The 16377-nt window shown below is 42.5% G+C and overlaps 1 protein-coding gene across 3 annotated transcripts in view; it reads left to right on the top strand.

Annotated features, from left to right (window-relative positions):
• The window catches only part of LOC109923962 (rab GTPase-activating protein 1-like), a 133996-nt gene that overhangs the window by 103066 nt on the left and 14553 nt on the right, over nucleotides 1–16377 (top strand). For all 3 annotated transcript variants that reach the window (XM_048601797.1, XM_048601799.1, XM_048601798.1), the window contains one exon: nucleotides 13116–13208. In XM_048601797.1, coding sequence (XP_048457754.1) covers nucleotides 13116–13208 — 93 coding nt within the window. The remainder of the gene's footprint in view (nucleotides 1–13115; nucleotides 13209–16377) is intronic.

Here is a 16377-nt window from a genome sequence, read left to right as displayed (position 1 = left end):
TCCCCCCTCACCCCCGGGTCCTTCCAACCCCCTCCCCGTGTTTGTCTCCATCGACGCTCCCCCCCCCCCCCCCCCCAGTTCACTGTCCTTCTGATGTCTATTTAGTATACACTTGTCTTCTCACTTGGCTTCTCTATTCCCATTAAAATTCAATCTGTATCCGTATTTGATATTGCTGTTCTCCATCCAATCTCTCCTAGTTCACGTGTAAAACGTTTCTTCAAAGCCACCAAGTATAAAATTGTGAGCTTGCCATGCTGTTTTGCGGCCACTGGTTTGCTCACCACAGCCTTGTCTCCACCTTTGTTGCCCCCAAACCTCTGAAAGCCTTCCCTTTTGCCTCGCCTTGATCATTTCCCCCAAGGGTGGCCCCCACCTCTGCTCCCTTACATCCATTGAAGTGGGCTCAAGCCTGCATAGCAGACAAGCCATGTGTGATTTAGCCATTCATCGCCAAATCTGGCTGGGCCACAAGATGCTTATCTCTTCACAAACTGCTCGCTGATCCTGTAATGCAAAGATAAAAGATTCAAAGTGCCAGGAATAACTGAAGATCTCAGAGTATAGGTAGTTAGCATTGACCACGATGTCATTGAATTTTATATCCATTTTGAAAGGGCGATGCCTGGTCTAAGACTAATGTTTCAGACCGAATTAAACTGGCATAGCAGGCTCAGTGACAGGCCAATTAGATTAAATTGCTGAATTCCCTTATTCTACCTAATTGTCTAATTCAGGTTAAATAGAAAGAGCCTGGCAGACACTTAAAGAGAGATTTCAGAATAATTATATTCCTAGCAGAAAGAAAATTTCTAAAGGAAAGGACCCACGATCCATGGCTAAATAAAGAAGTTAAGGAAAGTATCTAACCTGAGGGAAAAACCATAATTGTACAAAGGTGATTTGGTCAGAATATTAAAAAAAAAACTGCAGAGAATGATTAAAGGTTAATCAGGAAGATGTTAGTGTATGAGAAGAAGCTAGCTAGAAATGTAAAAAATAGCAAGCCTTTCTAAAGGTATGTAAAAGGGGATAGGGGAAGTAAAATAATGTTGGTCTTTTAGTGTGTGAGAATGGTGAGTTAATAGTGAATGATAAGGAAATGGCCGATGAAATGAACAAGTATTTTACTTTGTCTTTACCATTGAGGATATGAAACACATTCCAGTAATAGCTGTAAGTCGGGAGGTAGAAGAGAGACAGAAAATTAGCAAAATTACAGCGACAAGGTAAGTGTCACTTTGGAAACTAGAGCTAACAAGTTTCTGGGTCCAGATGGGCTTCATCCTAAGATTGTTAAGGAGGTTGCTGTAAGGAGGTAGTCGATGTGTTGGTGTTTTTTTTTCAAATTTTCCCAAGATTCAGGAAATTGGATATCGGACTGGAAAATAGAAATGCCCTCTATTCAAGAGGGGAAGGAGGCAAAAAAATCACAAAGCTAAAAGTCAGTTGGCTTTGCATTTGACATGCGAAAAGTGTTAAAATTGATCAGTAGAGATTATAATGCTACACTTAAAAAATCTCAAGGCAATTGGGAAGAGTCAGCATGCTCTTGTCAAAGAGAAATCATGTTTAACCAATTTATTGGAGCTCTTTGCAGGAGTAACAGTGCTGTGGATAAAGGGGAGCCTGTAGAAGAACATCAGGGAAGCGATGGCCATGTGGTATTATCGCTGGATTGTTAATCCAGAGACTCCGATAACGTTCTGGGGACCCAGGTTCAATTCCTGCCACAGCAGATGGTGGAATTTGAATTCAATAAATATCTGGAATTAAGAATCTAATGATGACCATGAATCCATTGTCGATTGTCATCTGGTTCACTAATGTCCTTCAGGGAAGGAAACTGCCATCCTTACCTAGTCTGGCCTACATGTGACTCCAGATCCACAGCAATGTCATTGACTTTTAACTGTCCTCTGTGCAATTAGAGATGGAAATAGATGCTACCGAACTAATGACGCAATGGTCCTGTGAATGAATAAAGGAAAATAAACTTGGAAGGCAGCAACAGCCAAATTTGTTGTACCAAAGGTGGCTGTGCTGTATAAGGGAGGAGTAGGGAGTAGGAGTAGCTCCAGGGAATCAATTGTGAGGGGAATAGGCAGGCATTTCTGTGGTTACAAACAAGAGTCCAGGATATTACGTTGCCTCCCTGGAGTCTTGGAATGGTTACATGGTGTGGGGGCTGAACAACCAGTCGTTATGGTACACATGGGTGGAAAAAAAAGACAAGATCCTAAAAGCAGAACATAAGGAGGTAGGAAGTAAGTTTAAAATTAGGACCTTAAAGGTGGTGATTTCAGGATTACCACCAGTGCCATAGCAGGATATATCCGATGAAAATGTGGCTGATGTTGGGGTGGGACAGTGGTGTTTCAGATTCCCGAGATATTGGGACTGGCTCTGGAACAGGTACAACCAGTACAACCTGGACAAGGTACATTTGGTCAGGGCCAGGACTGATGTCCGAGGGTAAGTGTTTGCTAGGTTGAGAAGGTTTGAAACTAAAATGGTAGGAGATGGGAACCTATGCAAGGAGTCAGTGGAAAGAGAATCAAGGACTAGAACAAAAAACAGAGAGGGCAATAAGAAAAGTGATAGAGGAATCAAGGACCAGGATCAAATAGGGCCACAGTGAAAACTTGTTCTGTTCCCATTAATGTTAGAAAGACGAGCCTTGAGGCTTTATGTCTTTCAGTGTTCACAATAATGTGAGTGAATTAATCGTGCACATAGAAGTAAATGGATATGATGTAATCAGAATTACAGAGACATGGCTGCAGGGTGACCAGGGATGAGAGTTAAATATCCAGCGGTACTCAGGACAGATGAAAAGGAAAAGGTGGTGGAATTGCTTTGCTGCTTAAACAATATAAATAGTAGTGAAGAAAAATATTAGTTCTGACAATGTGGAATCTGTATGGGCAGAACTGAGAGACACCCAGGGGTAAAAACATTATTAGGGACTGTATATAGACACCCAAACTGTAGTAGTGATGTTGGGAATGGTATTATTCAGGAAATTAGAGACACATGCAATAAAGAAATAACTAAAATTATGGGTGATTTAATCTGCATGGTAGATCGGGCAAAACAAATTAGTAGCAATATTGTATGGGATGAATTCCTGAAGTGTTTCTTTTTTTGGACCAATACATTGAGGAACTGACTAGACAATAGGTCATTCTAGACTGGTCATTATGTACTGAGAAAGAAATAATTGGTAATTATGCAAGGCCCATTGGGGATGAGTGGCCATAATATGATAGCATTCCTCATCAAGGTAGAGAGTGACGTAGTTGATCCTGAGATTAGGGTCTCGATCTAAATGGAGAAAATAATAATGATGTGAGGCACAATATGAGGCTGTGTTGGATTAGGAGCTTTTATTTAAAGGGTTGACAGTGCAAAGGCATGGCTAAACTACAACAATTATGAGCCAGTTGGCCTGACATCCTGTAAGATGCAAAAGTAAGAAGGGAAAAATGACCAAACCCTGGCTTACAAGGGAGAATAGGGGAAGCATTAAATCCAAGGAAGACACATGGAAATGGCTAGAAATAAGCAACAGACCTGAGGAGTGGGAACAGTCCTGAATTCAACAAAGGTGCAGAAAGGGATTGATTATGAGAGGGAAAATAGAGTAGAAGAGTAAACTTATGGGGAACAAAAACTGAAGTCAAAATTTCTATAGGTTATGAAGACAAATTAGGTTCCTTTACAGTCAGAAACAAAGAAATGGCTGACCAACTAAATACATACTCTGGCTCTGTGCTCACAAAGGAGGGATACGTATTGTATATCATATTGAGGAGCATGACCTTTAGTGAGAGGTCAGGACTAAAGAAAATCAGTTCCAGCAATCGCCAGGTTACGAATGGGTTCTATTCTCATGTCCATTTGTATGTAAATCAGAACACAACATCGTACAATATAAAGGAGCCTATTGTAAATGTGAGCAAATGTTCCAATCTTTAATATTAATGCACCCCTGCACAGGATCTCCTTTGCAAATCGGGCATTTATAAATTGAGGACTGTCTGTGTTAGTGGGAAATGGTGTTGGGAAAATAAAATGGGACGGGAGGCTGATAAATCCTCAGGGCCTGGTGATCTACATCACATAACAATTAAAGAAGTGGCTTTAGAAATTATGGTTACATTGGTCATCTTTCAAGATTCTACAGACTCTGGAATTTCTGTGGAGTGGAGGATAGCTAATGTAACTCCACTATTTAAAAAGGGAGGTAGAGAGGAAAATGGGAATTATAGACCAGTTAGTCTGACATCGGTCACAGACAAAATACTAGAGTCCATCATAAAAAGTTTAATAGCTGAGCACTTGGAAAGCAGTGACAAGTTTAGACAGTCAGCATGGATTGTCAAAAGGGAAATCATGCTTAACAAATCTACTGGAATTCTTTGAGGACATAACTAGTGGAGTTGATGGGGGATGGGTGCTATTGAATATGGTTTATTTGGACTTTTGATAAGTCCCAATTAAGATACTGGTGTGTAAAATTAAAGCCATAGGATTCAGGGGAGTGTATTGACATGGATAGAGATCTGGTTGGCAGACAGGAGGCAGAATAGAAATAAACAGGCAATTTTCCAAATGGCAGGCAGTGACTAACAGAGTACAGCAGGGATCAGAGGGTGAGCTGTGAGGAAGATTCAGAGATGCTTCAGTACAATTTGGACAGGCTGAGTGAGTGGCCAAGAGCATGTCAGATGCAGTGTAATGTCGATAAATGTGAGGTTATTCAATTTTTTTTTCCTCTGTAACCAAAACAGGAAGGCAAATTATTATCTGGCTATAAATTGAGATAGTGGAATGCCCAATGAGACCTGGGTATCCCTGTGCACCAGTCACAAAGTAAGCATGCAGGTGCAGCAAGCGATGAAGAAGGTAAATGGTATGTTGGCCTTCAAAGTGAGAGGATTGGAGTACAGGAGCAGGGATGTATATGGGGCCTCGGTGAGACGACATCTGGAGGACTATGTGCAGTTTTGGTCTCCTTATCTAAGGAAAGATGTTCTGGCTATGCAGTGAAGGTTTACCAGACTGATACCTGGATGCGGGACTGACATAAAAGGAGACTTTGAATTGGTGAGGATTATATTCACTGGGACTCAGAAGCATGAGGGGGGACCCTCCCAAAAATACTATAAAATTCTGATGGGACAAGACATGAAGCCAGATTAACTCAGGAAGGATGTTTCTGATGACTGGAATCCAGAACCCAGGGTCACAGTTTAAGAATTCAAGGTAAACCAGTTAGGACTGAGATGAGACAGTTCTTCGCCCAGGGAATGGTCAACCTGTAGAATTCACTCCCCCAGAAAGCAGCCGCAATCGTTTGGCTTCAAGGAGGAGTTGTATGTAGCATTTGGGGCTAAAGGGAAAGAAACAGGAAACCGACTACTAAATTGATTGATCAACCACGATCATATTGAATGGTGGAGCAGGCCCAAAGGGCTGAATGATCTACACCTGCTTCTGTTTCCTGAAGGAGCAAGGAGCAAGCAGCAAGCTGGAATCACCAGGTTACTATCCCAACTTTCATGTCAGGCATCGTCACTGTCTACTTTCTATCCGGTGAATGGGAATATGAGAAACTGAGTATCAATAAGTGAAATTAGGTGGTAAGGACTTGGTAAAGCTTGCAAGTGGATGCAAATGGGATTCTCACCACTCGCCGGAAAGATTCCTGTCTAGCCATTCAGTTTTCTTTTCGTTGAAAATCAGATTTTTTGCACTAAAGAATTTAGTTTCTGTTGAACTTCACCTATTTTCTCTCTTGACTCTCCAATGCCTGCATAGTTCAGAGTCAGAAGTCACATGACACCAAGTTATAGTCCAACAGGTTTATTCGAAATCACAAGCTTTTGAAGCACTGCTCCTTTGTCAGGTGAAGTCACTCTGAAAAGGCAGAGCATTACTTAATTGTAAAATTAACGGAATTGAGAAGTGCATAAGGATTTGGGTGTTCTGGTACAGGATACAATAAGTTAGTTTACAGATACAGCATATAATCAGGCAGGCTATTGGATGCTGTCCTTTATAAGAAAGGAATTGAATATAAAAATAAGGATGTTCTGTTTCAGTTGCACAGGACATTGAGACCACTTCTCGAATGTTGTCAGTAGTTCTGGTCTTTCTATATAAGGAAGGATGTACGTGACTCTGAAAGGTAGGTTTTATGTGCATTGGGAGAGGCAAGGACTGATTAGGGATAGTCATCCTGGTTTTGTACAATGGAAATGGTGTCTCACAAACTTGATTTGAATTTTTTTGAGGAAATAACCAAGGGGATTGATGAGGGAAGAGCAGTAGACATTTATGTGGACTTTAGTAAAGCCTTTGACAAGGTTCTGCATTTGTAGACTAATTAGTAACAGTAGATGACATGGGATTCAGAGTGAGCTTGCCAATTGACTACAAAATTAACTTAACGGTAAGAGACAGAGGGTAGTGGTAGGTCCTCTTTTAGACTAGAGGCCTATGACCAGTGGTGTTCCACAAGGATCGGTAATGTTTCCACTTTTGTTTGTCTTTTGTATAAGCCATTTGGATGAAGATGTAAGAGGTGTGATTAGTAAGTTTGCAGATGACACCAAAATTGCTGGTATAGTGGACAGTGAAGAAGGTTTTCTAAGAGTACAAAGGGATCATGCCTAGTTGGGTCAATGAGCTGAGGAATGGCAGATGGAGTTTAATTTGGATAAATGGGAGATATTGCATTTGGTGAAACAAACAAGGGCAGGACTTGTATAGTTAATTCGGGACACAAACAAAGTTGCTGGAAAAGCCCAGCAGGTCTGCAGCATCTGTGAAGGAAAAAACAGTTAACATTTTGGGTCTGGTGACCCTACCTCAGAACGGGATTGTTAATTAGGGCCCTGGGTAGTGTTGTAGAACAGACAGACTTAGGGGTTCAAATACATAGTTCTTTGAAATTTACGTCACAGGTAGACAGGGTGGTTAAGAAGGCTTGGCTTCCTTGCTCAGACATTGAGTATAGGAGTTGGATGTGATGTTGAGGTTGTAGAGGAGATTGGTGAGGCCTCTTCCAGACTACTGTGTGTAGTCCTGGTCACTCTTTCATAGGAAGGATATCATTAAACTGGAGAAGGTTCAGAAGACATTTACCAGGATGTTGCAGGAATGGAGGGCTTGAGTTATAAAAATAGCCTTGATAGGCTGGGACTTTTTTCACTGGGGTGTAGGAGATTGAGGAGTGACCTTTATAGAGGTTTGTAAAATCATGAGGAACATGGGTAAAGTGAATAGCAAGAGTCTTTTCCTTACGGTGGGGGAATTCAAAATTAGGGGACATATTTTTAAGGAGAGGAGAACATTTTAAAAAGGACATGAGGGGAACCTGTTTTTACACACCGTGGTTGGTGTGTGGAATGAAATTCCAGAGGAGCTGGTAGATTCAGGTACAGTTACAACATTGAAAAGACATTTGGATAAGTTCATGAATAGGATAGGTTTGGAGGGATATGGGCCAAGTACAGGCAGGTGCGATTAATTTAGTTTGGAAACACGGTCGGCATGAACTGATTGGACCAAAGGGTCTGTTTCCGTGCTATATGACTCTCTGCCTCTATTACATTGGAGGTGGTTCACAGGAGATTTACTATATCGATAATAGCAAAATGCTGCAGATGCGGGAAATCTGAAACAAACACAACGCAGCAGGGTCTAGGCCCGAAAAGTCAGCCTTCCTGCTCCTCTGATGCTGCTTGGCCTGCTGTGTTCATCCAGCTCTACACCTTGTTATCTCACTGTCTCTGCAGCAGAAACACAGCAGGTCTGAGAGCATCTGTGGAGAGAGAGAAAAATTAATGTTTCATGTCTAACGATTCATCTTCGTCACATAATTTGATTTGGTTTATTGTCACGTCTGCCTAAGTACAGTGAAAAGCTTTGTTTACAAGCAGTACAGACAGATCATTAGTAAGCAAGAGGACACAGATCATAGGGTGAAAAAAACTTGGATAGAGTAATGCATACAAGACAAGATCAACATTAACAAGATCAGCATTATTTGAAGTTAGAAAGTCTATTCATCAGTCCAAAACAGCAGGGAAGAAGCTATTCTTGAACCTGCTGGTGCATGTGTTTGAGCTTTTGCATTTTCTGCCTGATGCAAGAGGCTGTAGGAGATCATTACTGGGGTGGGATGGGTCTTTGATGATGTTGGCAGCCTTTCTGCAGCAGTGAGCTGTGTAAGTGGAGTCTGTGGATGGGAGGTCGGCTTCTGTGATGGTCTGGGCTGTGCACACAACCTTCTGTACTTTCTTAAGGTCCTGGGCAGAGCTGTAGCCGTACCAGGCTATCATGCACCTGGGACAGTATGCTTTCTGTGGTGCCTGTAAAAGTTGGTGAAGGTCCTTGTGGACATGCCAAATTTCCTGAACTGCCTGAGGAAGAAGAGGTGGAGTTATGCCTTCTTGACCGTCGCATCTACGTGGGAAGTCCAGGACAGATTGTTGGTTATCATCACTCCAAGGAACTTGACACTGTCCACCATCTCAATCTCCGCTCTGTTGATGTAGATGGGGGCGTGTTCTCTTCCTTTCTTTCTGAAGTCAATGATCATTTCCAAGTTTCTCACTTTTTTTTTTTGAAAAAAGTCCCACTTTTCTAATCCTGCTACGAAGGTGAATGATATCACTTTCCCACATTATATATACTGCATCTGTCTCTATGACCATTCATAAAGCCCATCTGTTATTGTCTGAAGCCTTGTTACATTCTCTAGTCCTCACAGCTTACATTTCCTCTGTACTTTGTATTGTCAGTAAACTTGCATTTCTCGGTTCCTTCATCTCAGCCATTAATGTAGATCATGAATAGCTAAAAGCGCCCCCTGCCCTTTAGCAGTCCTGTTATTCAGTTTTTCAATTTGAGAATACTTTGTTTAATCTCGACTCTCTGCTTCCTGCTAATCAATCCTTTGACCATGCTAATTTCTCACCCCATGTTTCATTACTTTGTGTATGAGCCTTTGATTGGCACCTTTCAAAATCCCAGGTATATAATGTGTTCTGGTTCACCCTCTTCTATCCTGATCAGCCGCTATCATATTGAATTGCAGAGCAGGCTTGAGGTGTCAAATGGTCTACTCCTGCTCCTGTCTTCTATGTTTGTACCCTCCAAGTTATATTCTTTTCCTTTTGCCCTCTTATTTCTCATCTATGTGTTGCTTCTCAATGGTATCATCTGAAAATATATCCAGTTCTGCATGGTTGCTGACAGCACCTAGCTCTAACATATTGCCACCTTTCCCAAATCCTTACTATACCATTTTCTTCCCTTTCTGTTGGGCTAGCATCTAGTCCTGAATGAGGAGAAATATTCTCCAACCAAATACTGGGAAGACTGAACACTTGGTACCCATCGCAGCTATTCCCTAATAACCAAACCCCATTCCTGTACCAGGACGCTGTCTGTGGAGGAATCTGACCGTCTGCAATCTTCACATTTGCGTGACTCCGAGCTGAGCTCCTGACAATTCATCTGACTTATTGCCAACACTGTCTGCTTTCCTTCCCCCGCATCATCATCCTTCTCTACATTCTATCTCTGTTTAACTACTTAATCCCCTCAACACTGATCCTAAAGTTACTAACTGCTGTTTGAGCTGGAAAAGTGCTTGTAGAGACTCCCTATTTTGTATTAGGAAGTTTTCATGATGGGAGCCTAGCTCCCAGAGGATCTTAACTCTCTGAACAGGTGTCCCAATGAATGAGTTTCTGTACAATGAAAACCGCGTTACTGAACTTTGGGAGCCAGACTCTGCAAGGAGCCCTGGTTTCCTGTGTTTGCCTTCTTGACCTTTTGAATATCTTATATCTCCTCTATCACACAGTGGATTGCTTAGACCACTTTTTCTTTCTTTCATGAAATGTCACAGGAAAGGCCACTTCTTTTTGCCCATCCCTAATTGCCCTTTGTTTCAGGGGGCAGTTAAGAAAAAAAAATGGGTGTCAAGTCATGTGTAGACCAGACCAGGTGAGGATTGAAGATTTCATTCTGTAAATGACGAGAAGCGATCCTGATAGGTTTGTTAATTGATGCTCGCTGTCATGGCCATCATTACTGAGAAGAGCTTCCAATTTCACATTGATTCTTGACGTTGAAGTTTCACCATCTGCTATGCTGGGATTTAAACCCATTTCCCCAGAGCATTCGCCTGGGCCTTCAGCATACTCATTCAGTGAGGTTACCACTACCCCAATCCCCTCCCCCAACCCCCATGTGATCAGGACGACGATGAAAATCAGACTTAGAGTATCATGTCCTGATCCATCACCTCCATGTGGATCATGCAGCAAAGAAGATCAAGAGCTTGGCTATAAAGTTGTGAAACCAGGTGTGGTCCATTGAGCCCTCTCAGCCTGGGGAATCGAAGCTGGACTTGCAGTCTGAGAATCTGGTCACCCACCCTGCAGCCAGGGGTGTGGGCCCACAAATTCCTCCTATTCTGTGAGGCCTTCAGTGTTTGAAGTTAACCCCAGTGGACCTGGTTCCTGTGATTGTGCTTGATCGATTATCACCTTGTGTGGTTAAGGAATTCTTTTTATCCAAATATTTTCAGGGTGGAGCTGGGGTAAATAATGAGTAAATGAGCAGCTCATGTTGGTTCGTTGACAGCCCAAGTTTCTATCTCGATCAGAAGCCATTTCAGTTGTTCATCACAATCACAATTTTCTCTTTCAATGCGTTGTAGCCTGCTTCTGAATTCAAAGAGAAAGCTGTTGATTTTAAACATTCTTGTGAACTTCTCTTACGGTTGAATGTTATAGACTAAGCCTTTGAGGTACAAAGTTCACACATTGTTCTTTTTTCAGAAACCGGTCACCCCTATGTGTTTTCTCAATACTGTAGTTGGGGAATAGAGCCTAGAGACTGGAGTAATGATTGGAACAGTCTGAAATGTTTGAATGTCATCTTTTGAGTACACACAGACTTGCAGAACACAGCAAGGCTATTGAATGAAAATAGGTTTACTTCTTTTAATAAGAGATTAGCCATACTTACCTGGTTCCTATCATGCAGCCCTTAGTCTGAGCTTGTCAGATGTTAACTGTACCTCAGTTGATATCATTCTTGTCTCAATCAAAGGCTGAGAGATTGAGTTCCACTCTACAGATTTGAGCACAAACCTGAACACATCGCTCTTAGGAAAAGCTGCACTTTTGGAGATGCTAGCTTTTGGATGAGCCATTTAAACCATGCCATCTTTGATGGGTGTGAGAGATCCAACACTGAGGGAGGGTAGTTCTCCCTGGTGTCATGAGCAATATCAAGAAAATCAGACAATCTGTTCATTAACGCATTTGTACTTTGTGAGATCTTTCCGTCCACAGCTGTCATAGTCATACAGCATGGAAACAAACCCTTTGGTCCAACCAGTCCATGCCAACCATAATCCCAAACTAACCTAGTCCCACGTGCCTTTGCTTGGCTAATATCCCTCCAGACATTTCTTGTTCATAAACTTATGTAATTGTCTTTTAAATGTTGTAACTGTACCCATATCCACCGCATTTTCTGGAAGTTCATTCCACAGATGAACGACACTGTGTTTTAAAAAGAAAAGGCCCTTTGTCTTTGTTAAATCATTCTCCTCTCAACTTAAAAATATGCCCTCTAGTCTTGAAATCCACCGCCCTAGAGAAAAGCCGCCTGCCACTCCTCTTGTCTATGCCCTTCATGATTTTATAAACCTCTATAAGATCACCCCCCACCAATCTCCTATGCTCCAGTGAAAACAGACTGCTTCTCTGGTTTCCTGCATTGCGGCAGTGAGTACATTTCAAAAGTGACTTAATAATGTGACATCCAGCAGTTGTGGAGGGCACCTCTTTTAAGTCTCTGTCTTTTCACAGTTTTCCACAGACCACTTCCCAGATAATTCAGCTCACAATACCATGCTGTGCTGGGCAGAAGATTTTTACCTGGCTTATCCCAATGTCTACAAGTTGTAACATTAAAATCAAAAGCCTCGGAATCACATGGTGGTTGAGCTCATCTTTGGACAGTTAACATGTTGAGACTTCAAGATGCTTTCTGCTGAAGCTGCATGGCTGATGCTTCAAGCGGGAGAGAATATAGACACCTACGGATCACTTTTGAAGCACTAACTCACTTCTGTTTTCCTTTGATTATTCCTGGGATGTGGACAGCATTTGCTGCCAATCAGTTATTGCCCTCAAAGTGATTGGCTTGTGTGCCCATATCATAGGCATGGACTTACAGGACGTTAGTGAACCAGGTAGGGTTTTTGCAACAGTGATGATATGAGACCAGTTTTCAATTCCAGATTGAATTAAAATTCAATGAGCTGCCATAGTGGGATTTGAACCCAAGTCCCCAAAATATTAGGTCAGGCAACTGTGTACTAACCCAGTGATAATATCACTAGGACAACATCTCCACCTGTGTTTGCCTAGATGCCAAGTTTCTCCACAGCTTTCTGTTTGTCTTCTAGATTTCCAGCTTCTGCCATTTCATGTGTTTTTGTTTTTCGTGTTTTTTAAATTTAGATTTATGATATTTGGATCATTTGTCTTTGTATTCTCCTAATATTCTTCAATGTTTCTGGTTGATGTTCAAGATAACTAAAAGGAGTTGCTGGGAATAGATTGAGAGGATTGATTGCGTCTAGTGGGGCATGACATTCAAATGAGAGAAAAGCCATTTGCAGGTGATGTTAGAGTGAAACCAGGACTAGGTGGAATTAAGACCTGGATAATCCATGATCTCCATTAATATTGGAACAGGCTTGAGGGGCTGACGGACCTGGACTGCTTTCTGTGTTGTTTGTTTTGCTGCAACTTACAGACTTGCAGCCCCCTCCCCACTGCCCCCTGCCTCACCGAGTAAAGCAGCTTCCCCACCCCTGGTCATCACTGCTTAATTGCCAGTATCTCTGTACCTGTCCTTAAGTCTTGGCTGACTACGTTGGGCTCTTAACATCAGAAGTAACACTGCCACCTGCAGGCTGAGCTTGGAGTTGACTTACTCAACCTCAACACTTGTAGAGAGTTGTCTGCAGTTTCTGCTAATATGTCTTTCTCCTTCAATCTCTCCAGGTGCCAACGAAAAAGCTGAAGAAATATGAGAAGGAGTACCAAACCCTGAGAGAGCAGCAGGCGCAGCAGGAAGACCCAATTGACAGATATAAGGTAGGGGAAGCGTCCCATCAGAGCGAGATTTCTTGAAGCTGTCTTGTGATGAGGAGTGGTATTGGGAGTGCATTGATTGCAGGGGGTGGGGGTTGCTACTACATACCAGTGACTGACTATGGTGTCAAAGTTTGCGCATCTGGGGGCTGTAAGTCGGATTAGCCACTCGGGCCGGGCTTGGTGAGGCTGTGGAAAGGATCTGCATGGGACTACAGTGAAGGGTGGACTAGTCAGCCATGTTTGGGATCAGTCTCTAAGCTAGGTGGAGCCTACAGTCCTTGACCATGCATGACACAGGACTGGCTTCAATTACCACGAGCGGGTCGGAGATGCATTTCCCAAATTCCTTTTCCCCTTCAAAATGGGCTTTTCATCTCGTCCAGGCAATCACACAGTCCAGTAATTCACTAGGCACTTTTCATTGCAAACTCATGCATCTGGTCTTTTGATGTCGAGGAGGTTAGCAAGATTAGTTTTCACTTGCCATTTCTATGCTACAGTCAAGGCTAATCACTTTTTCCTAGCACCACGACACTGCATGTGGAAATCCCAAGGGCTAGAAAATAGCTGAGCATGCTGCTCCAGAACAGCAGAACCAGGCATTTTTAAATTTAAATCTTCAGAAGTGTAACATGAGTGAGTGGTCAATCCAAGGAGGTCCACTTCCTGGGTGAAGCAATTGGTATTCGTTAAATTCAAAAACTGATGAGATTTCATTCAAAAGAGAGACATTTCAGCCATATCTTGAGACTTGACACGGTAAAGGATATTTTCCAATTAACCTGTTCAGAGATGTTGTTCCATACCTCTGGAGCAGGTAGGACTTGAATTCAAGCCTTCTGGTCCAGGAGGTAGGAACACTACCACCGTGCCATGAGAGACCTTAAATGCTGGAGTGGGGAGATAGTAAATTTGGGGCTTGTAGTTTCCAAAGCTGTCCACCACTCAGATTTTCTCATCTCCTGTCTTGGTCTGTTATAGACTAAGCGATGAGAGATTTGCTTCCTGTATTTAGTCAAGCATACCACTGTCATTGTATTGTGGATGAGTGAAGCCAGTAGAGAATCGAGATTGGACTCATCTCGGTGCCACCCTTAGGGAATTACAAGGAAAAGACCTCTCTCTGTAATGGGAGGAAAATATATAGTTAACATAGGCCTGTACCAGCAACTTTCTGGCTGGCCTCTGTAACTTCCACAGAAACCTGATGCCAGGTTTTTCCAAAGGTACTGAGTCTGGTTAGGAAGATATTAACCACCCAGAAACCCAGATTTTGGTTTGTATTTCTTTTTAAAGAAAAAGACAAATTACTTGCATAATGTAAAAGAGAAAGGACCCTATTTCTGTAACAACTTTCAGACCCTTGCAAAGTCCTGAAGCATGTTACAACTAATTTTGATATTTCTTGTGTGGTGGCTGTAATGTTGGAAACAGCCACTAATTTGACAGGCAAGCAATTTCAGGGCAGTAAGAATCAGCAGGTTTGCCAGAATGTGTGGAGAGAGAGAAAGAGATTTATCGTTTCAAGGTGTTGCCTTTTTGATAAAACATTGAACCCAAAACATTCACTCCCCTGTCCCACAGAGGCTGCACCTGCTGCCTTTCTGCTGCATCTTGTTTTTACTTCAGATCTGTGGTATTTTGCTTTTGTATCTGCTTTAATGCGATTGGTAATGAAAGAAACATTGGTCAGCACGCTGGGGAGATTGTCCCTGAGACGATCACAAAGCCCTTATATTTATATCGATCTGAGAGGGCAGTGGTTTCACCGATCATCCAGCAGGTGGCATCTTCCCCTTTGCCAGCCTCTGCATAGTGCTCCAGGGTCTGGATTGGGGCTTGAAACCTGCAGGTTCAGGTGAAGGTGCTACCCACTGAGCCCCTCTATTCTTTCCTGAGATATGGGTGTCACTGGTAAGACCAGCATTTGTTCTCCATCCCTAACTGCCCTGGAACTTGAGCGCCTTGCTGGGCCTTTGCAAATGGTAGGTAAGGGTCAGCCACGTTGCTGTGGGTCTGAGTCCTGGCAGAGTCAGGCGTCTACAACAGGTCTACAAGAACAAGGCTCTTCAGCCCAACGAGACTGACCCAGTCAAAAATAACCATTCACACAATGAGGAAGGGTCAACGGACCCAAAACATTAACTCTGATTTTTCTACACATGCTGCCAGACCTGCTGAGCTTTTCCAGCAACTTCTGTTTTTGTTCCTGATTTACAGCATCTGCATTTCTTTTGCTTTTTAATAATAACCACTCACTATTCTAATCCCATGTTCCAGCTCTTGGCCCATAGCCTTGTATGCCTTGGTATCGCAAGCGCACATCTAAATACTTCTTCGATGTTATGATGGTTTGTGCCTCCACCACACTTAAAGGCAGTGAGTTCCAGATTCCTGTCACCCTTTTCCACACCCTTCATAATTTTATACATCTCAGTCATGTCCTGTCTTAATCTCCTCTGCTCCAAGGAAAACAGCTCCAGACTGCCCAGTCTCTCTTCAAACATGAAACTGTCCAGCCAGACAACATCCTGGTAAAATCTTCTCTGGATATCCTTCACTGAAGGACATTAGTAAACCAAATGTGTTTTATGCCCATTGATGATGTTACCATCATGCTGACCAATACTATGGGGAGCACTCAATTCCAGATTTATTCATGGACTACAAATTCCCCAGCTGCCGTGGTTGGATTTGAACGTGTGTCCCCAGATCATTTGTCTGGTGCTCACGATGACTAGTTTGGTGATGTTACTGCTGTGCCACCATCTCCCCCAAAACCAAGGCTGACACTACTCATCTCCCTTTAAATGGTTAGAAATAGGAGGGAGTGAATAGATTTTCATTAGTTCTTGGGATGAGTGTTGCTGACAAGACCAACTTTCATCGCCTATCCTGCATTAACCTTGAGAAGGTGACATTTCATTCCTATACCTGATGATATTCGTGCAATTCCATATGTAATTTCCAAATGTATTGAGGGAGCAATGGGCACAGTACTGTCTCTGTTATATCCTTGTAAATATTTGAGCTTTCCTTGTGAAATCCAGTTGGATTTTTTTAGTGGCACTGGATCTTCTGCACACTCCCCACGTCTCTTGATGCTCATCATTGTCTGGTTAATTCTTCCCATTTCCTTCTCTTCTTTCAGTTCATTTCATTTCAGTAA

The sequence above is a fragment of the Rhincodon typus genome, chromosome 10 (genome assembly GCF_021869965.1).
Source record: "Rhincodon typus isolate 14 chromosome 10, sRhiTyp1.1, whole genome shotgun sequence".
NCBI lineage: Eukaryota > Metazoa > Chordata > Chondrichthyes > Orectolobiformes > Rhincodontidae > Rhincodon > Rhincodon typus.
Note: the sequence above shows the minus strand (reverse complement) of the source record. Positions and strands in the feature narration are given on the sequence as shown.